Here is a 22,677-nt window from a genome sequence, read left to right on the forward strand (position 1 = left end):
TGGCGGGAAAGTGACGTCTATGCATACCCTCTATATTGTAGGTTTGTTTTTTTGCTTCCAATATAGTTCCCAATTACGTTTCAAATTAATGACGTTTGTGTGTACATAGCATGACAATTAATTTATTAAAAATGTATTATAGTATTATTATATATTGTACCACATTATACTATTATTGTGTAAAATTAATATTAAATTACTTTTACAGAGCATTGTGTGTCCTTTTCCTTATAAAAAAAAATACATTGTTAGGCATGTTTTTTTCAGTTTGTTTTATTTTATATAAAATGATCATTTTATATAAAATGAATAGACATTCATTTTATATTTCAAGCATGTTGTTTGTGCACTTAATGTAGGCTAATAAAGATGTTATAAAGATCTTGATAACAACTTTTGGTTAGGCATTACCGCCTGCATCCTAAAGGAGACCCGATTCTCATGACACCCAATTCTTACCCCTGCTAAACTATTACCCCCCTAGTATTGGTAGGTTTAGGATTAGGTGTGGGGGAGGGGTTAGGATTAGGGGTGGGGTTAGGATTAGGCTATCAGATAGCGACTTCAACGAGGTGGGTAATAATTTTGCAGGGAGTCGACATTCGGCACAACACCGGCAGGAAACGTAGGTGGAGGGAGTGAATGAAGAGAATGAACAGTTCTCTTGAGCAAGGCACCGAACCCCCAATCGCTCCCGGGGTGCCGCAGCAAAAAATAAAATAAAATAAAAAATAACAAAATAACAAAATTAATCGGTTGCCCACTGCTCCGGGCGTGTGTTCAATACTCACTGCTGTGTGTGCACTTGGATGGGTGAAATGCAGAGCACAAATTCTGAGTATGGACCACCATACTTGGCCAGACATAACTTTCACTTCTAAAGATGTGAGATGTTACTGCCCTCTACTGGACAAACACTTATCGCTGTTTTATTCTCAAAAAAATAGAGCTAAATAAGACAGTGTGTGGATGCTATTGAGTGCATCTCACAAAACTTTTCAGGAACATATTCTCAGAAAAGTCTGTTAATATTAAGACATTTTCCTTATTGATTTCACAGGAGTTTATGTATTTTGAATTGTGCATTGCATCATTGTGCTGTGTTTTAGAATTGAAAGAAATGTCAGAAAATGTAAGGTAAAAACATACTGTTCATTTTTCTTACAGTGCATGTCTAGGTCATATTTCACCCTGAATCAAAATTTATTTATTATTATTTTTTAATAAAAGCCTTATTTGATATGCCATTTATAAAACCTATTTGGGACCATGATTTTTTTTGCATTATATGATTTTTTTCACAATTACATAAATGTTGTTTTCATTAGTGTAACGCATAAAATTATATGTTTAAATTACAAATTTGAACGAATTAATGTATTTGTTCTATAGTCCCAAATTTATTATAAGTTCAAATAAAAAATACTAATTTAATCCTAGCAGGATGATATTCATTACTGTATTGCAATAATGAGAATCTGATGAGAATCATTAATGATTTTCACAAAGACAAACAAACAAAAAACCTGAAAGGTCCTAAAAATAGTGTTTATACCATAAAGTTTCTTATAACACTCAAACAAATGCATTGCTGTTTTACAACTTTATTTATACTTTTTTTCCTAAAAAGTAAAAAAAAAAAAAAAATCTATATACTGAAGAGTACAAAAAGAAATCTGCGTAACTGTTGCTTGTTTCAATGTTGTTACGAAAATACAGGGAATAAACATCCAGAAATACAGAACAAACGACAAACACATTCCCTTTGCTCAAGTCTGACTGGACAGTGGACATCTACAGGATATTATCAAGAACATATTCATGAGATGAATGTAAACGCTGCCTAATAGTCTTCTGCAGTACAGTTCTGCAGTTTAGAGTGAACTTGAAGGTCTTTTAATGAATTTTTAGACAAAGCTCAACACGGCACCGACCACAGAACTGATGGCAAGACTGAGGAAATTTCAGCTGGCAGAAACTGCAAGACAACCTCCAAAACACAAATCCCATCGCTGGGCATCCAACATGGCGGCTTCAAAGAAATATATACAAAAGTACTTGATAATTTAGCCTAAAAAGAACACGCAATTCCCAACGGTTTAGGACTGAATGTACGTTTCTTTAGCGGCTGAACACGAGCTGTGGACACTTTAAGTCAACAGATGTCTTTACCAGAGACAAAACCACCTTAAAGTCACTGAATGCAGCGATACAGGGATCACACTTACACCGCATACATCCCAAAGTTAACTGGGCTGCAATAAGCTTTCATTACACTGATCTGCTTTATGACGGTTTTTTTACATTGTATTTTCTACACATTGTTTATAAAAGTAAATCTATTTCCTTCTCTTGCCAGCAAGGTTCTAAAACGATCCATCACTGTGGATATTAAAGGTTTAGTTCACCCCAAAAATTAAAATTCTGTCATTAATTACTCACCCTCATGTCGTTCCAAACCCGTAAGACATCCGTTCATTTTCGGAAGACAAATGAAGATCTACTTGATTAAATTGCCTACGCAAATACCACTTCCAGGCCCCAGAAAGGTAGTAAAGACAAAGTATGTTACTCCAGTGGTTTAACCTCAATTTTATGAAGCGACGCGAGCGCTTTGTTTGTTCAAAAAACATAATTTACCACTTTATTTACAAAATATTAATCTCCAACGCGCGTTCACGCAACTCTGCTCTCGCGTCAACACAACACGCATGCGTCGTGGTGCTTTTGTGAACGCGCGTTGGAGATTAAAATTTTGTTTAAAAAAATTAGTAAAAAGATCTTTATTAGGGTAATTAATGACAGAATTTTCATTTTTGGGTGAACCAACCCTTCATTGTCTATTTTGTTTTATTTTAAATAGCAGTGAAAATACATTTTATGTCATCTTAAATGTATGATTTATAGCCTATATGTGGTAAAATAAAACTCTTCTGAATATTCGTTAGTCATTGTGCTAAATCAGCACATAATATATAGATATTATATAAACTATTCACAAGGATGTTTTAACACATAAATGAGATGTAATGTTGTATAACTACAAGACATTTTGCTAGTTGCTATTGCTAACATACATATTCAGATCTGTCTATTCACAATAGGGTAAAAAAACAAAACAATGCCAAACCTAAAAAACATTTTATCTTTCTAGTGTAGTATAAAACGCACAAGTATTGCGCCAAAATCAACTAAATCAAACCTCACTGTACAGATTCATAAAAAAAAAAAAAAAAAGAGGAGGTTTTCTTCTGATTTCCTTTGCTTTCGGCTCCAAAACTGGGTCTTTAAATCAGGATATGACCATTAATGCCTAAAACACGTATGAAAACCATCAATAGCAGAACGAGTCTGGGAATAAATAAAAACACAACTTCAGAATGTCATCATATTCCTGATAAGGGATGTAAAGACTGCAGTAATATATTTCAAAATCACGCTAACGACGGTTTGACGAGTCATTAATGTGATTCATGGCTCTCTGGCAGAGAACAACAGCAATATTCTGAGCTGAAAGGTCTTTGAATGTCAAAGGAAACACGACGGTCAGCTGCTCACATTAACCTCTGCTACTTCACTATGAAAGTACTTGCATAGACAATCTGACATCAGCACATAACTAGTCTGAGTGGGATCAAATCAAAATCATAGAGGCCGAGACGCAATGGCACAGATACTGTAGATATGACAAACACCATGTTCAACTCTATTAAAGTGTTTATGCTTCAGTGAGGTGATCCCTGTAAATCAAACATGGACCTTTCAGACACTCGACATGAAGCTGGTTTGAATTTTTCCTCCATAAAAAAAAAACACCAGTTTCACATAAAAACACAAACGTCCCAGCAGGAAATGAAAGCAGAGCTGAACAGGATGTTCTCTTTTCTCTGTTGTGTTTTCCTGAGGACATTAAAAGCACGTTTAGGAACAGGTTTACTGCCGCCTTTATCAGATGCACAGATGTACACACTCTAACGTTAAAAAAAGGGAAATAAAACACAACTGTCCCTTTCATATTTGATGAGCTACCTATACAGTGAACACTAACACAGTCAGCTCCAAAAGTCTAAGATATTTATAATTTAATACAATATTTTTAATTTTTTTACAATATTTTTAATTACACTAATGTTCAAAAGTTTGGGGTCTGTAAACATTATTTTTCATTTATTAAAAATACAGTAAAAACAGTAACATTTAAAATAACTTTTCTATATTTTAAAATATAATTTATATCCTGTGATCAAAGCTGAATTTTCAGCATCATTACTCCAGGCTTTAGTATCACATGATCCTTCAGAAATCATTTTAATATGCTGATTTACTGCTTAAGAAATATTTCTTATTATTATCAATCATTATTATTATGTTGAAAACAGTTTTTGCCGCCTAACATTTTTGTGGAATCCGTTAAAAGTGATATTTGAAAGAGAAATCTTTTGTAACACTATTAATGACTTTGCTGCCACTTTTGATTTATTTAAAGGTGCAGTAAGCAATTTCAGAGAAACACTGTTGAAAGTGGATCGGACCGAGCACCAAAACACACTTGTAGCCAATCAGCTGTAGGGGGCGTGTCCACTCGTGAGGGGGGAGGTGCCTGTGTTGCATAGTGTGTTCGTGAATTTGGGGGCAGAGCTATAAAGATAGGGGTGTGATCCTTTTGGGTAGGGGCGTGTTTGTTTTCGTGATTTGAAATATAAACAGCATTTCTCAGAAATTGCTTACTGCACCTTTAATGCATCCTTGCTGAATAAAAGTATTAATTTATTTAAAAAAAAACACACTGACAAACTTTTGAACAGTAGTGTATATTATTAGCATAATAATTTAAGTTAAAAGTTAAACTGATAACATCTTAGTATTTGGTTTGTCTCTTTTCACTTTAATGACAGCAGCTGACAAGTACAAAATCTAAAATATTTTTACTCCATTTATAATTCAAAATCCTGCGTATTGCATATTTCAAGGTTTAAAGTCTCAGACTTTTGGAGCCCACCATTTGAGTGAGGTCTGAACCTAAAAATAATTATATATTTTACTATTGAGGCATGTTTTTTTTCCCCAACATGTCTAATATATTCATGTGGTTTGTGTCCACGAGTTAATATTATAGTGCTACTTTTCATATAACTGCATATTAAAACACAAAATAGATGTTTAGGACTAAATCTACTCTATGTACATATATTCATCAGAGGTCCAGATGATAAATGAGGCTCTAAACATCAGTGTCTGCTCCCGAAGTCTTTCTATACTCTAGAAAAAAGTCTTGAGGATCTCAAACACAAGACTTCTACAGTACAGCGATTAATAAAGAGCATGGGATTACACTGCCCTCTACTGGCCAACAATGGAGCGCGCAAGCAGGATTTGCAACTTAGAGCAAAACTATTGTCCGAATTGAAGCCGTCACAAGTCTTCTTCCATGCTGAAGCTACTTCTACGACTGCTCGTTTTGGACGCTCCCGGGGAGACTGAGGAAAGCAGGGGATCGGCGCCTCCTACAGGTGACAGAGCACTGCTGTCATCCATTAAAATATCGCCTAACCCCATATCCGCCATCAGGGCTGGACTAAACACGGAGGCGGCGGGGTCATCTAACTCGCCGAAGCTGAGTGTCCCGAGGTCCAGAGGACTGGTGACCGCCCCGCCCACTGAGGAGGTAGAAGAAGGCGGAGACAAGAAAGAAGAGGGCGTGGTCTGGTTGAGGGACAGAAGGGTCTTGGAGAGGTCATTGCTGGGGTTGTGATCCAGAGTTAAATTCTGCGACTGGGTCAGCGTGGAGCCAGAGATCTGAGATGCAGAGATGCCGTGGAGACGAGCTTGCATTTCCAGTTCCTGCCGATCACACAGGCACAACATGTTAATCACAAGTAAAGGAACAATCATTTTAAGATGACAAGGTGACCTGCAGACATTAGGTTTTAATAAGAGTTGTCAATTTTCGTCATCGAAAGTGACAGCAGAGAGTTCAACAAAGGTTAGCTTATGCAAATGAGCGATGGTGTGATGCGGCGACTGCCAGTGGGATTGCAAACAGTTATCTGCTGCCTAATACACAAGGATACAGCAGTTTTGCACAAATGGCTACTAACAATGGCTAGAAATGCTACAAATGGCTAGAAACCGACAGAGCAGAGACTCGCTGAGCTCCAGTGATTTAAACTGCTGTCAGTGTCAATTTCTCTCTTTTAAATCCATCTTTCTTGTTTGTTTTTTTTTGCCATTTTTTGACAGCAAGAGTAAAGAGATGACATGAAATGATGAGGAGAAGAAAGCGGGTATGGGATCAGGACACATAATTCAAGTTGGACTCAGATTAGAGTCTTCTGCATTAGCATCAGAACTCAATGTGTCCGAAATGTGTGCTTAACTGCTAGGCCATTGCTACAATTCATTCCATGAATGAATTTCAAAATAAAATAAAATAAAATAAAATAAAATAAAGCTAGACCATTGCTACAATTCATTTCATGTTACTATGCCAATTTTAAGAAAGGATGCAAATTTTGCGGTAAATGGCAAAATAAAATAAAATAAAAATAAAATATAGCCTAAATTAAATAATTACCCAATGATTTGTATAAACATATAATGCAGCAAACAACAGTAACCATTCATGCACTATTCAGTTTGAAATAGTATACAATAAGGGGTTTTAATGACATCATATATATATATATAAGTTTTTATATAAAATAAAGTTTGTTTATTTTTTCATCTAATATTTATATTTTATTTCAGCTTTATTTCAATAAAAAAAAACCCACACATACTGTATATATAAAATAAAAATAACAAAAGCACATAAAATTACTAAAACAAAAAATAAAAGCTAATTCTAAATATTTATAAAATAGCATATAAAATAATTCTGTGAAATGGATTTAAATATGGCAAAAGAGTTTGTGTGTAAATCTATACTGCAGAATACCTGAATGCGCAGCAGCAGACTGCGGTTGGCGTGTTCAAGTTTCTTCTGTCTCGTCTCCATCTCTTTGGCTCTCTGCTGCTCCTTCTGTAGCTTGCGGATGTAGTCGACTGACGCCTTTAGGATGGTGCCCTTGTTCCAGCGCATCTCCCTGTTGAGAAAACACATGCAGATACTCTTACAGATGCATACATCTGAATGAAATCAGTAAAAAAATACTCTACATAAGACAAATACAGTAGTGTGAGACCACTTTGTTTTGTTTTTTTTAAATCTGAAAACAAAAAGTTTAGGATTACAAAAAATTCAAACAATGAATTTCACTTAAATGGTCTTTCTAAGGGAATTCATTCAGCAGTGCAAAAAAAAAAAAAAATCAGTTGAAAACCAGAGAGAAGTGAGAATGAGAGCAGTGGTACTGACGGGTCAGAGGACTTTGGAATGAGAGCTCCAAGTTCCTTAATGCGGTCATTAATGTTGAATCTTCTTCTTCTCTCAACTACAAAACACAAACACACACACACACACACACATACTTTAAATGGATGGGAACAACTAGACAGGCAAGATGTTTCAGATAACTAGAAATGTAATGTACTTCCTTATACTCTAACAATGACGGTTAATCTTCAGGTTTTTATTTGCAGATAGTAATGACATATCTTAGAGATAAAAAAGAAACTGCAAGAAATCAAAACTCACTCAGGTTATGGTTGTCTTTTTTCTGTCTCTCCTTCATAATAGCTTTTGCTTCTGCATCTATAAAAAACAAATAACATGGCAATTTATATTTCATATTAAAGGGGAAGTGTGCAATTTCTTTGTCACTAGCATCACCAGACAAACTGCCACAAAAATTACCCGTTTTCAAACATGTATCCTGAACACTAGCTCAGTCTGCCATTGCTCAAACAAACAGATGGTCCCATCCCAAACTCACAACGCTGGTTGAGTTAAAGTTAATGGTTGAGATGTGGGACTTTTTGTGGGAATCAACCAACAAATAACTTACTTGCAATGGTTTCTGATAGCAAACGGTGATTTTACTGCACTTTTTAGGTTTTGTTAGCTAAATAGGCTATGTTCATGGATTGATAACTGCATTTCCTTATAGATGTGTGTCTTGAAATGTCTTGTTCACACTGTAACTTAGAGTAGCGTCTCGAATACTGTCTGTATGAACGTGCAATGGGAGTCAAGCGATAGTGACCAAAGTAATATCAAAGATGGCGAAAATAAATCTGAAAAGTCTTATTTTTGACATGACAAGAGTCCAATCTAGCCGCGATTTCATCCATCAAATCTTCATTAACCGACAGCAGATTTTATATGTGGGTGGAGAGCAGAGCATTTGAGTCGGTGGAAATCAGTGACCGGATCTGAAAGCTCATATCTTCATTGCTGTAAGTTATCAAAACCACACATGAAAAGCTGCAACACACGGTAGACATATGTTTGTGCAGCACAGAGCAAACCATATCTGCCCTCCTATCATTCCAAAAGTCTAATAAAACACTGGTGTTTTAGTAGCAATCGTAATAAATTAGCAGTTTTACTTCTATAATTCTTTACTTTTTATTGCATGCTGACCAGTGACTGATAAATGATGGGTATTTGCACTAACCACTTAGTCACAAGTTCTGCAAAACCACAAATATCTACTGACACAATAATGAATCATATGCAGCGATGATTGTATTTTAACAGTGTGTGTGCGAGAACAGATCTCAACTGGGAACTGCAGTGATATTGGGAAATGGCAAATGTGGTGTGTAACTCTGCTGATACAGTAAGACTGAATCGACTGGCTGGTGAAGGATCGGTGCCAGAGAAATGAGGAAGAAGAAGCAGATAAAGAAATGGAAGGCCACAGACGAGAGATACAGACCGGTCAACTCTCTCTTGACGTTGTGCAGGTCTGCAGGGCAGGAGTTGCTGACGGTGATGGTGGGCGCTGCCATGCCCTGACTGCTATACACATCCAGGAGATTTCCTGAGACTGGCAGCTGTTGAAAACCAACCACAACGCATTAAATCAGGGTCCCGCCCACTGCATTATCTAGTCAGAGGCCCCTTCATCACACATGGTGCACCGTATGGATAACCTTCATTCAGTTCAGATAACCACAAACATGAACCTTCATATCTGAAGGGCAACATCTTTAATAATGGCTAAACGGTTCTTGTGTGCACGTTTATTTGTAAAGTGAAACAAACTAGGCAAGGCAAGGACAATTATATGAATAAATTTAATTATTTTGGAGGTCAAAACATTAAAAAAATCATAAACCTTCCTCTGTCAGTGCTTACTAAAACTTTTGAGAACATAAAACAGAGCACATCTAACCAAATTTATGCTTAAAATGCTTCATAAAAACTAGTGCTCTCAAACAATTTACAATAATCGTGATTAATCGTTTGACAACACTAATAAAAACGTACATTTCCATACTGAATGTGACAATTTACACAAAAATGGTTTCACAAATGAAGTTTGTTCAGCTAGCATTTCATCAGTGAGGTATTGCATTTCACTGCTTGCATTTCATCAACCCATAGCTGCACTGAGAGTGAAGTCAGAAATTTTTTGAATTACTAAACCAGTTACATAAGATCCATAAACATGTTTGAAGTTTCAAACACGCAGGTTTACCAGAAAACACATTTCTTTCATCTTGACAAACAGCCAGCCTGAAAAGTGACTTTTGATTTGTGAAACCGATGAGGTGACACCTGTGCAAAAATCAATTATGTAAAATCCATCCAAATTTCCTTTGAATCTGCAGTCCTGAGGCATAGATCTTGGCCAACACATGCTAAAATAAACCCATCGGATTCTTCACAACATGCTAAGATTATTTAAACCAACTAAAACACAAATTTGCACAGAAAGTGACAAGACAGGCAATGAAGCAGAGAGATAAAATGTGCTAAATTTACCTCAATCTGGCCCTTTTTCTTTTCATTCTCCGGCAGTAAAACCAGAATCCTCATGTTCTCTTACACGCCCGCAAAGTGCTTCCTCTTTCTATGCGTCTCTCCGTAAAAAGGGACGTTTAGAAATGGGGAAATATGTTCTGGATCATTAAAAACGCCACAGAAATCAGCTCATGCACACAACACGTTGAATGGCCGGTGTCTCTGCATGTGTGCGCGCGGCAGATCTCTGTCACTCCTCCGCGGCGTGGCAACCCCACCCATTGTGAGCCATGTGTCAGAAGTTTATATTTGCTTCCAGTGTTTCAAGCCCACATTCAACCCAAACTCCCGAATGCAAACAATACACTGACAATACTGAAGCCCATGAGCCTATCGTAACTGGTTACACAAGAGCCTCTACCTGAACTCCTCCCACACTCAACTGAAAATTACTGATTTGAAAAACGAAACTGTATTTCCAAAGCAATGGCATGTCAGAGCAGGATTCGCTTGGAGACAAATTTGCTTGTAAAAGTCTAAGGCAGAAATGTGGGCATCAATTAATTAACTGGAAACTATGACTAATGGCTGTTTCATCATCATCATCAACAGCAAATTATTTTAAAAAAGCTATGCATGTAAGATCTTTAAGTTAACCGGTTCTTATGAAATGAATGCGTTGCTCAATTGATCCTCAATAGAGTTGAGGATGTTGCTACATACCGTGTTGGGAAGCTGCAAACCCGAGTCGATCAGTGTCATAAATTCATCGTTTAAACTCGATTCCAGGCTGATGATGTCATCGATGACGTCTTCAATCTGTGCATATCAAAAAGAGAAGGAAAAAACAGTTTAGCAGGACTTGTAGATGATCTTTTACGCTCCTTCCAGCACAAGAATCTGCTTTAAAGTGTGACTTCCATGTTGAGTCATGAGGCAGAAGGATTTCTAAATAACACACTACACAGTAGTTTCCAGAGTGACACATCGGCAACATGGAGATGAGAAATACAGACATCCGATTCAAAGTCTGATATAAGTCTCGAACCTTAGCCAGCTTGTATTTCATCGTAGGGTTTTGCAGCCAGTGGTTTTGACTGAGAAGACTCCTTCAGTACATGAACAGGAGAAATACAGGACTGAAAGGCTTTAATAGCCAAGCCCACACAAAGTGCAAAGTGTGCTAGGGTCATTGAGCCCTGAGTGTGATATTTACCAGCACAATGTGGTACCAAAAGCAAAGTGCCCGAGAGAGTCTGGCCGACTTCACGCAGACTTGACAAAGCGCACTATTGTATTTAGTAAACGCAGGGCGAATTCTTCAAAAGAATCTTTCCGAGTCTCAGAGCCAAACACTTAATTAGTTGTCTAGCATACTCTAAACAGCTTAAGACTTGAGATTATTAGGACAATAATTACTGGTTAGTGCAGTTTTGTAAGCATGTGAAATTCACAGACTATGACTAGCAAAGTAAGCGGCCTAACGTACAAGCTGGTTGGGGAATAAAACCTTATCCTGTCAATGCAGCATTGTTTGATAACGCAACACTAAACTTTGACTTCTCACACAAGTTATATCATATACAGAATATGAAAGTGAATGGTTAATGTACTGATATCTTACTGCCATAGATCTGGGTCAGATTTGAGATACTGTATGTAAAATCCTCAAAACTATAGGAATATCTGTACTGTAATTAGTCAGAGGAATAGTAAAAGTTATTGTGTAATTTTGCATGTGAAAGTAGGCCAGAGCGCATATATATACAGGGCCTAAAACTTTTTGCCACACCTGCCAATGGGTGATGACTTAAGAAAATTGACTTAAATATTATTGATTAAATATTTTTACCAGACATTTTGCAAAAACAGGCAGTTATGACACCAAAATTTTAGATACCAATTTTCAGGTACAGAAATTTAATAATCAAATAAAAAATAACACTGCATAGTCTTCACTGAAAGTTACAAAAGTCAAGAGCAGCGAGTGATTTTTCTTTGTCTTTTGTTGTTTGATTAACATTAAAAACACAGACAGCAGCAGGTTTATTAGGCTACTGTCACTTTAAGAGCTAATGCACGGATCCAATATACTGATACACATGCGGTTTCTTTCTCAACTGTTTCTCAACTGTACTCTACAGTACGGTTATTTTCAAGCACAAGAAGAGAGTTAAATTCAGCATTTGAACACTGTCTTGAGACGCGGCTTTCTGGGCACGCGCTTCGGATGTTTGCACACAGAAAACTTCCTACACAGCGTGCGAATACTGAATTGAGTTCCCTTTCGTGTCTTCTTGCACTAGAATATTTAAATTGGCAAAGCTTAAACTTTCGTGACGATGCAGCACTGGCCCGTCAACTGTCCCGAGCGTCGTTCACGTTCATATTCTCACAACATTGCATTTCTAGAATTCATAAAAATTTAATATACTCGCCAACACCGATTTTTACTCGTATTTGGCGCTTGGCGAGTGTTCATTTTAGGCCCTGTATATATATATATATATATATATTTATATTTGAAGATACACATATATGCGCCAAAAGTGATTTCTGTACTCTGGAGGGGATATTTGTTTTTATCATCCAAATATGAGAAAAATACTTTATATTTTTTAAATATGATGGAACAACAAAACGCTACACTTGGATAAGGTATTTATCTGACAAACTTATTTGGCAAAAAAGGGCAAACTACAGCTACAGGTTTGATTTCACTATGCAAAAAAAACAAAACAAAACAAAAAATGCATATGTATTTGTTCGATTTCCAGGGAATGCATGAACTAATAAAAATTAACCTTGAAAGCCCCTATGGATAATCATGTCTGCCAAATGCATAATTGAATATGTTTGTGCTATGGTTTTTTTTAAGCAATCAAAAATTTAATGAAAATTATTTTTTCCCAGGCAGACAATAAAACAGGCACAAATACACCTAGGCTTACACTGAAGAAGGGACCAAAGCCATATCAAGAATATCACAGAGACTTTGGAGATCTGGTGACAGTATGAAACCACACAAAACACCCTAGCAATCACATAGAAACACCCCACAACAGCCTACAATCATGCCAGGAACAAGTAACACCAAAATCTAGTTACTAAGCAGTAATAGTAGAGGTTATTTTGTAATTGTGCATGTGAAAATAGGCCAGAGCATTACATTATGCTGTCAGCGATTGTGTAAATGGGTCATCTTTTGTCATGGCATTGGCTCAAGGACACTTATCTTTACTATTTTTACAATAACTTTATTGCCATGATGTAGTACTGTTAAACATACATAATTTAAAGATACACAACCATTCAAAAGTTTGGGGTTGATAAGACTTTTTTTTACGTTTTTGTAATAAGTCTTGTATGCACACCAAGACTGGATTTATGTGATCAAAAATACAGTAAAACCAGTAACATTGTAAAAAATTATTACAAATTAAAATAACTGTTTTCTATTTGAATATATTTTAAAATGTAGTTTATTCTTGTGATGCAAAGCTGAATTTTCAGCATCATAACTCCAGTCTTCAGTGTCACATGATCCTTCAGAAATCATTCTAATATGCTGATTTGATGCTCAAGAAAAATGTACTAATATTTATTTGAAACAGAAATCTTTTGTAACAATATAAATGTCTTTATTGTCACTTTTGTTCAATTTAATGCATCTTTGCTAAATAGGAGTATTAATATCTTTAAAAAAACTTACTAACCCCATCACATTCTTGCCAATATACATTCTATAACAGAAAGATTTGATCTGGGTTCAGTTTTGTACCTCTTCTTTGTTCGATCCAAGGCTGAGCACAGCCAGCGGGCTGCTGGGAGTGCTACTGGCAGCAGGGGCCAACTCAGGGGCAGAGGCAGGCTGGGGAGAAGGTGATGTTGCCAGCGTCTGATTGGCTATTTTATTGCCAAGAGTGTGAGAGAGGTATTGCTTCACTTGCTGCCTCTGAGCTTGTTGGATGTGGTACTTTGTTGGGTTTTCCAAGTGAGTTTGAACCTAGAATTCAAACACAGAACAACTTTAGTTCCCCCTAATGTTGTAAACAGTATTTAAACATCCAAATCATCATACTTTATGTTAATTTTTACAGATTTCTCATGTGATACCTTCAGCACTTCCACAGGCACCTGGGCCGGGGTGGCAGGCAGGGAAGAGGCGACGGAGATGGCAGGGGTGGCGCCAGTAAGGCGCTGCTGAGCGCTGGAGGCCTGTTTCTGGGCCTCTCGTCTCTCCTGGTCCTGAGCCTGCTGTCGCATCAGCTCCTGCCTCATCAACACACGTGACGTCATCACGGAGCCGGCTGGGGTCACGGGGTCAGCAGAGGTCAGAGAGCCACTACGAGGGCAGACGATGAGAAGGTAAATAAGCTTAGAATACCACGCTACACCCCCGTGCTGTAATCATATTACTGCATGCTTTTTTTGAAACACAGGACTGAGAGTTCACCGCTGAGACAGAGACCGAATTAAGACAGACGGCGTGAGAACTGGTCGGAAATAATTCTCTCTCGTTCATGAGATCATGAAACTCTATTTGTCATATGTCAAACTAGGGTTGTCAAAAGTACCGACTACTGAAATTTAAAAAATGTGACGATAACAGCATTTCCCCCTGGCATTTTGAGCGCTGTTGAGCGGATTCTTAAACATCTCTGGTCCGAATGGCCATTCTGTTCATGTGCTCAACAGATAGGCCTATGTCTGTGATTGGCTACAATGATCAACGCTTCAAAAACATGTTGTAAATAAATAGACATTTTTGACGCTCTTCACCAAGCGCTTACACAGATACACACAGGAGCATTTGAAAGCAGGCGTCTACCAGCAGATCCCTAATATAGGCCTATCTGCTGATAGACGGATCCGCTGATAGACACCTGCTTTCAAACGCTTCTGTGTGTCTTTGTGTAAGCACTCAGTGAAGAGCATCAAAGATGTCTGTTTACAACACGTTTTTGAAACGTGGATCATTGTAGCCAATCACAGACATATCTGTTGAGCGTGTGAACACAATGGCCAATCAGAGATGTTTAAGAATCCGCTCAACAGTGCTCAAAATGCTAGGGGGAAATGCTGGTATCATTACATTTTTTAAATTTCAGTACAGACTTGGAACAGAAGTCGGTACTTTTGACAATCCTATGTCAAACTCCTTAATCGCATTCCTCATAAAAACAAAAACTATTGAATAAAAATAAAGTTAATTTCTTATTTAAAAGGTCTTATTGTACATGCTACTTGGAAGAAAAATCTCAAAATGTAATGACTTTCTCTGCCTGAGGCACAGCAGGGAGAATATAGAAACCAATAAAATGATTGCTTGCCTCTTTATGATCCAATTAAATCCTGATGAATATAATCAAATCCTGCTCCACATTATTTCCTGATGAATATTGTTTCACTCTGAAATAAATCATATTGTGGAAGGTAAATTCAGTCGAAATGCTATTTTATGTTGTCAAAAAAGTGACGTATTTACTTAATACACATTCTTTGTCTTTTTTTATCATTGCAGGTTATTCCAAAGAAAAAAGTTATGTTCTCATAATATTTCATCAAAACAAAATAAAATATTAAATCAAATATTAATAAAATAAAACATGAAAAAACATGTGTTTTTTTTCAACTCCTCTCATCCAATCATGTCAAATAGAGACCAATTCTCACAGTCCAGTCAACTGACAGGGAAAATAAAATCTCATCCTACATATTTTTCACATTGACTATCCTTTCACTTAGTAATATGTCCTATTATGGAATAAAATGGGTCGCAAACCCTTTCATGTTGACCTGAACAACAGAGTTAAATATATATATATATAACCATCTACATTTTACATTTATTCATTTATTAGACACTTTTATGCAAAGTAACTTGCAAATGAGAATAATACAAACAAAATACATCCTTTGTAACTTATCAGCGGTGCTATCAGCTACAGAACAAAATGCATTTCCAACGATACAGCCTTCACATTTCTTTCACACGGACTTTTTTTCTGACGAGTCATTGTGGGAAGTCTTAGAGCGAACAGAAAACAAGCAGCCAAGACCATGCTGCCACAAACACATTGTTTGCAACAAGCAAATCCAAAGATTACTATGTCAGGCAGATCACACTGTCAGATAAGACTGTGGGAGACAGCAGCATGTGAACTTTGACACCGCTGTATAATTGATTTATCTTAAAAAACACTTGCTTATGTAATACTTTGCAGTAATCAAACCGTCTGACCCACTATCCTTAAACATATTACTCCATAATCAATATGTTTTTTTGTAAGGAGAGCTGAGGAAAGAGGTATTATGATTGATCATGGTGTTTAGATTTGTGCTGAATCACTGGGAAGTCCCTGGAAACAGACACCGAGAAGTTCTGTCAACAGAAACCCAACGCCCCGTCTAAACATCTTCAGGACAGCATGCACTGACCTGCCTCATCGCAGAAAAAACCAGCAGCGCTCACACAAATGAGCACAAAAACACAACACTGTTGGATAATTTCATAAAAAATGAGCGATAAGCAACTGAGTGACACAGCAAACCAAGAAGAATGTAGAATATGTCAACAATTCAGAAATACAGTAACTCATTGCATCCCATGGGGTAAAGCTGATTAAAGCGTAAAAAAATAAATAAACATGTAACAGGTGTGTGGCAAAACGTGATAAAGAAAACTTCTAGACATCTAACGCAGAGTATGCAGGAAGTAAATCAGATACAATTGCGGTTCTCTCAAAGCATATCTGGCATGCGGCCACAATCTAAATGTGTAGGTGACAGTACAGATACAAACAGGAAGTATATATTTATATAATCGGATCATTCACCGGACTCACCTTGGAGTGATGGGCTGACTCTTGAGCTCGTAGAAGGTGTCCGAATCGGAGGAGAAAATACCTTCCACCTCAATATCTGCAACGATCCCAGACTCAGGCTGAAGGGGTTCAACACTAGAAGGGAAGAACACAGCAACGTCATATACTGTCAGTCCACAAACATCTCCCATTATCTGACATGTTGATGCAGAGACCGTGAACAGGAGGGGTGTACTGTAACATCCTGCAATGATTAAAGTATGTCAGTCACTAAACCCACAATACTATTTAATACACAGCTCACAAACTTTGATGGCGGGAAAAACCACACACGTATACATTACACAGAATACAGTATATATATGTAATGGATAGTAGCGGATCCGCGCATGCATGTGATTCATGGATTAATTGCAAAGTTTAACCATCATAGAGTGAAAGTTTATAATTTGCACATGTTTTGTCTTGACAATTTACACATTCTAGCGATTTTAAACCATTCCGACGAAAGAGAACTCAATTCGGTATTCATGTGCCGTTATCTGTGCACACTGCACGTTTTAGACTAACACTGAATTAATTCCTCTTTTTACGTATTCTTGCGCTTGAATGGACACACAAAATTATGTCAAAATGCCCATCTTGGCTAGTATTCACATACACAGTAGGTTACGTCTTAAAGTCGACATGAAATCAACATCCCCTCCAACTGTCAGTCTGCTGCGAGCTGAATGGAACGCCAACTTTTCTAGATCCAATCAATTCCCAATGGGAAAAAACAAGCCACGCCCTCGATTTTTTCTCATTCATTATTCCGTTTCGCTCGAAAATACATCACAAAACTGAAGTAAAGTCAGTCACAACTTCCGGTTCACCGTGACTTTAAGCGAACGTAAACAGTTGAGAAAGAAATCGTATTTGTTATCATTATATTGGATCTATGCATTAGGTCTTAAAGTGACAGCAGCCTATAAATACCTGCTGCTGTCTGTCATTAATGTTAATCACACAACAAAATACAGCTTTAACAAAGATTAATCTATATTTAGCTTATATAGTGAACTTATAATATATATGAAATATATAATTATATATATATATATATATATATATATATATATATATATATATATATATATATATATATATATATATGTAAAATGTATATGTCTTAAAAACTGAAAAATCAAAATAATGTCATTTATTACTCACCCTTATGCCGTTCCACACCCGTAAGACCTTCGTTAAACTTCGGAACGCAAATTAAGATATTTTAGTTGAAATCCGATGGCTCAGTGAGGCCTGCATAGCCAGCAATGACATTTCCTCTCTCAAGATCCATTAATGTACTAAAAACATATTTAAATCAGTTCATGTGAGTACAGTGGTTCAATATTAATATTATAAAGCGACGAGAATATTTTTGGTGCCCCAAAAAAAACAAAATAACGACTTATATAGTGATGGCCGATTTCAAAACACTGCTTCATGAAGCTTCGGAGCGTTATGAATCTTTTGTGTCGAATCAGCGGTTCGGAGCACCAAAGTCACGTGATTTCAGCAGTTTGGCACGCGATCCAAATCATGATTCGACACAAAAGATTCATAACGCTCCGAAGCTTAATGAAGCAGTGTTTTGAAATCGGCCATCACTATATAAGTCGTTATTTTGTTTTTTTTGGCGCACCAAAAATATTCTCGTCGCTTTATAATATTAATATTGAACCACTGTACTCACATGGACTGATTTAAATATGTTTTTAGTACATTTATGGATCTTGAGAGAGGAAATGTCATTGCAGGCCTCACTGAGCCATCGGATTTCATCAAAAATATCTTAATTTGTGTTCCGAAGATGAACAAAGGTCTTACGGGTGTGAAACAGCATGAAGGTGAGTAATAAATGACATTATTTTCATTTTTGGGTGAACTAACCCTTTAATTATGTATACTACTGGTGTATGACATAAGTGCCTTCATACAAAAGTTGCTCATAAAGGGCAGCTTACCTAAACAGCATTGAGCTTTTATGGCCAATTTTTTTTTTTGGGCACCAATGGCAAAACACTAAATGCCCCAAAACTAGTCAGCTTCCTATCTATGCAACGTTTATTGGCACTGATCCCAAAAACTGTGTCTAGATCACAGACTATAAAAAATAGGTCTAGATAGGGAGCTCACGAGCGATTGAAAGACATCCACTATCTCACCAATATGCCACTGAAACAAAAAGGCGACAAACACATCCACAACGCCATCACCTCTGAGCATAAAGTATGAAATACTATCCTCAGAAAGCTATAAATGCATTTTTAGACCTTTCACAGATATCACATACCTAAAGCCTCTTCTGGTTAGTGCAATAATCCAAGTGATGTAATCCGCTCAAACGTTATCAAACGAAACCATTCCGGTAAATCCAGTTTGTAAACCGCATCAACTCACGGTCAGCATCTGAATCTCGGACTGATACGAGCTGTCACGCTGATTTGCACGGTCTAAAGGCGAGATTTACGAGCAGAGCATCCGCCGTTTCGCTTGTGTTTTGGTTTCACCAGGTGGCCATGTTTGTGCCACTCCGAGCACGCGAAGTTCCTCCATCCTCCGGTGAAATTATGAAATTACGAAACCTACTACGATGAAGGCTTAGCTCATGTATATTAAAAATGTCATTCAGACGTTGCTTGGTAACCTTCCTGGAGCTGTCAGTATTAAAACCAAATTAATATTTATTGACCAAGCCTCCACTAATCGTTAATTGGCCAGCTGACTAACGCCCATGCTTGCCTTTGAGCCAACCAGCTTGGCTATCTGGGGAAACTAATTAATATTCATGAAGAAAGCCTTCATCGTAGTAAGGCATATATAAGCTTTCCCGGTCTCTAGAGACTCGATTTCAGGCTGCGGAACTTTCTTAAATACCCAAATTTCAACGAAAATGACAAGTACACGAGAAAACTTTCCCTACACTTACATAAACTGTGTTTTCCAAGTGTATTAGCTGCGGACATCCCTAATAAAAATTACATTTTTACTAAGTAAAGAGAAATGCAAAAGCATAGCGTCAATAGTCACCGCCAGAGGGAGTCACTGCATCAATTCTATATCAAAATCAATTTATGTAACTTATAATATTTACAACTTATAATTTATAATTTATAGCTTATAATTTATAATTCATAATTCATAACTCATCATTTATAATCAATTTATAATTTATAAGAACAGCATTTATCTGAAATATAAAGCTTTTGCAACATTATAAATGTCTATACTGTCACTTTTGATCAATTCAATGCATTCTTGCTGAATAAAAGTATTAATTTCTTTAAGTAATTTCTAAAAGAAACCCCTCTTACTGACCCAAAACTTTTGAACGGTAGTGATGTTACAAAAGCTTTCTATTTCAGATAAATGCTGCTCTTTTGAACTTTCTTTTCATCAAATAATCCTGAAAAAAACTGTACACAATTGTTTTCAACATTGATAATAATAATAAATGTTTCTTGAGCAGCAAATCAGCATATCAGAATGTTTTCTGAAGGATCATGTGACACTGAAGACTGGAGTAATGATGCTGAAAATTCAGCTTTGCCAACACAGAAATAAATTGCATTTTAAAATATATTCAAATAGAAAACAGTTATTTTAAATTGTAAAAATATTTCACAATATTACTATTTTTGCTGTATTTTGAATCAAATAAATGAAGCCTTGGTGAGCAGAAGAGACTTCTTTTAAAAATCTTACCGTTCAAAAACTTTTGACCGGTAGTGTGTATATATAGGAAATATATATTTGATTAATTTTCTGTATTGTATACTTCTAGTTCTATAAATGGTGTATTATAAGCATTTGCAATATTGTAATATAAGAATGGAAAGTACCTCATCTCTATAGGTACTGCTGTAATACTTCATTTCACGCTTACTGTACTGAACTACCACCTGTCTGATGATTTGGCAATAAAGTAAATTGAACTTTGAAAGCACATTATGCAATGTAAAACATAAAAATGTAAACTTTTATGGCAATTGGGCTGTAGACAGAAAAAGCTGTGGTCATGTCTTTTTTTCTGAGGACAGCAAATGAAAAACACATTCCTTTTGGGTACAAAAGGAGCAAAATAGCGTGCGCTCAGCAAGCATTCAGTCAATGCAAGCAAGAACTTGAGAGGAAGCCGAGCGAAAACATGGATAAAGAAAAAAGAGAAAGGGAAAATGTGTGGGTAGATTTGCTGAGTCATATCCCGTGAAATCTGAGGCTCAGGACAGAAAGTGCAAAGCTAAGCCTCCGGTTAAACGGCTATAGTGGGTAAGAGTAACACAGACGGACATTCCAGAGGAATTGTTTTTGCAGGGTGGAAGGGAGGGGGTTAGTTTTAAAGGTCGAGGCTGGTTAAATGGCTTTGATGGTCGGGTTGAGGAATTACAGGGGATGGTTCTTCTGATATTCTGAAAACGTCAATGTACATTTGAATTCTCATGCATAAAAAGATTTTAATGTGCCACAGCTTTCATAACCTCAACATCTTCCTCCAGCACACAATATTTAGAAACTTCAAATAATATTTGTAATGCCTCAACTTTGGTTAGTTTGTGTAATAGGCTAATATTGCATCTTTATAATTTATGACAGAGCAGAATGAGAAAAAAAATAAATAAATGTAAATAACTTACCTAAAAACAGTCAAGTTATATGCAAAAATAAAATTAATAGCTAACACTAAAAAAAGAAGCAGAACAGTCTGACAGTCTATATTTATTAGAAGTTGCAAATGCATGTTTTACAAGTAAATGTTTTAGTTTTTCTACTTTAACATGTAATGTTTAATTCAATGCGTTACTTGCTATTTCTTTGTAACTGTTGGTGAAATGTTAGAAATTTCTGAGTTCATTTATTTAATTCAGTGTATGTACACACTAAAACTCAACATTATGCAATGAAGTGATGAAACAAAGAGTTGAACAACCTCTAATCCAAAGCATCCTTAGCATCTACATTAAGATGTTTATCTTCCAAGACTTGTCAATACATGCACTAACTTAAATTAGCCTTAAGATCAATCTAGTGCACTACAGTCTGCAGGATCCCATGAATGTAAATGCAAAACAACAGTTTGAATCAGTCGTTACAACTACAGAGTTTATGTGATGCTCGTGCACTAACCTGAAGAGATTGACAGATTCGGCTGAGGAGTCCAGTATGACGTAGACGGTCTGAGGACGCTCGTGCTGCGCCTGTTGTCCAGGTAACGCCACTTCCGCTCTTCCCTTCTCGGGTCTGACGGAAGGCAGACTGGACATTTTCTCCAGGAGCGAAATGGTATTTACAAACAGCAAAATAAACGAGCTAGAGTAACTGAGCAACTGATAACGATAATAATCTGAGCTCAAGTTAACAAACTATATCAACACCAGCTGTTTTCTGAAGAAGTTAAAATAGTGGACCGTCAAACTAGCGAGATGTTTACTGCACAAATTTTTCACTGCCCCCCGTATCGATGCTTTCCTTATCTGTCTAGACTAGAGCTTGATGAAAAATAAATGCCTCTTTGACGGCCAAAGTCCTTAGTTCCTCTGTCAGTGTCTAGCTGCTGTGCACACCGTTATCTTGCTCTCTTCTCCTCAACTGAGAGGTCTAAATCTTTTGACTGGAAAACCCCACAGTGACGCTCCATGATCAGCCGAGTGTGGACAGACAGACGAGCGGTCCAATAGCTGAGCAGCAGGGCGGGACTTCACTGACATCAGCCAATAGGCGAACGATAGAATACTTGTTTACTTCAAGCGTTAGGTCACCCTTTGATAAAACATTACAAACTATTTCGTCATCCTTTAGATTTAGGTTATGTGTCCCTTTGTGATGTTATGAAAAGAATACTACAATAAAATAATGTTGACGATTAAATGACTGAGCAATTTAACTGAGCACATAGTATAGTCAGAATTTATTACGCCTAAATTAAATAATGCATAGGAATGTTTTTGACAGATT

The 22,677-nt window shown here is 36.8% G+C and overlaps 1 protein-coding gene across 2 annotated transcripts; it reads right to left on the reverse strand.

Moving 5' to 3' along the window:
• Window positions 1–1,588: 1,588 nt before the first annotated feature.
• Window positions 1,589–22,342, reverse strand: tfe3a (transcription factor binding to IGHM enhancer 3a). 2 transcript variants are annotated; one of them, XM_051902057.1, is made up of 10 exons: window positions 21,850–22,342; window positions 16,702–16,815; window positions 13,970–14,198; window positions 13,635–13,859; window positions 10,577–10,672; window positions 8,823–8,940; window positions 7,637–7,693; window positions 7,358–7,433; window positions 6,938–7,085; window positions 1,589–5,841 (listed from the first exon to the last, which is right to left on the reverse strand). In XM_051902057.1, the coding sequence occupies exons 1-10, from the start codon at window positions 21,984–21,986 to the stop codon at window positions 5,413–5,415; spliced, it is 1,629 nt and encodes a 542-aa protein (XP_051758017.1). In that variant the 5' UTR covers window positions 21,987–22,342; the 3' UTR covers window positions 1,589–5,412. The 2 variants fall into 2 exon arrangements, with proteins under 2 accessions (XP_051758017.1, XP_051758018.1); XM_051902058.1 differs by lacking the exon at window positions 21,850–22,342 and adding an exon at window positions 19,019–19,276.
• Between the last annotated feature and the right edge of the window lie 335 nt (window positions 22,343–22,677).

Source organism: Ctenopharyngodon idella, chromosome 8 (genome assembly GCF_019924925.1).
Source record: "Ctenopharyngodon idella isolate HZGC_01 chromosome 8, HZGC01, whole genome shotgun sequence".
Taxonomy (NCBI): domain Eukaryota; kingdom Metazoa; phylum Chordata; class Actinopteri; order Cypriniformes; family Xenocyprididae; genus Ctenopharyngodon; species Ctenopharyngodon idella.

Bases quoted from the DNA above. Each gene is read 5' to 3' on its own strand.
- tfe3a (XM_051902057.1), bottom strand. From the start codon at position 21,986: ATGTCCAGTCTGCCTTCCGTCAGACCCGAGAAGGGAAGAGCGGAAGTG. The intron at 7,434-7,636 runs GTGAGTTTTGAT...TGTGTTTTGTAG, and splicing joins AAAAGACAACCATAACCTGA to TTGAGAGAAGAAGAAGATTC. The intron at 5,842-6,937 runs GTATTCTGCAGT...TGTGATCGGCAG, and splicing joins GTCTGCTGCTGCGCATTCAG to GAACTGGAAATGCAAGCTCG.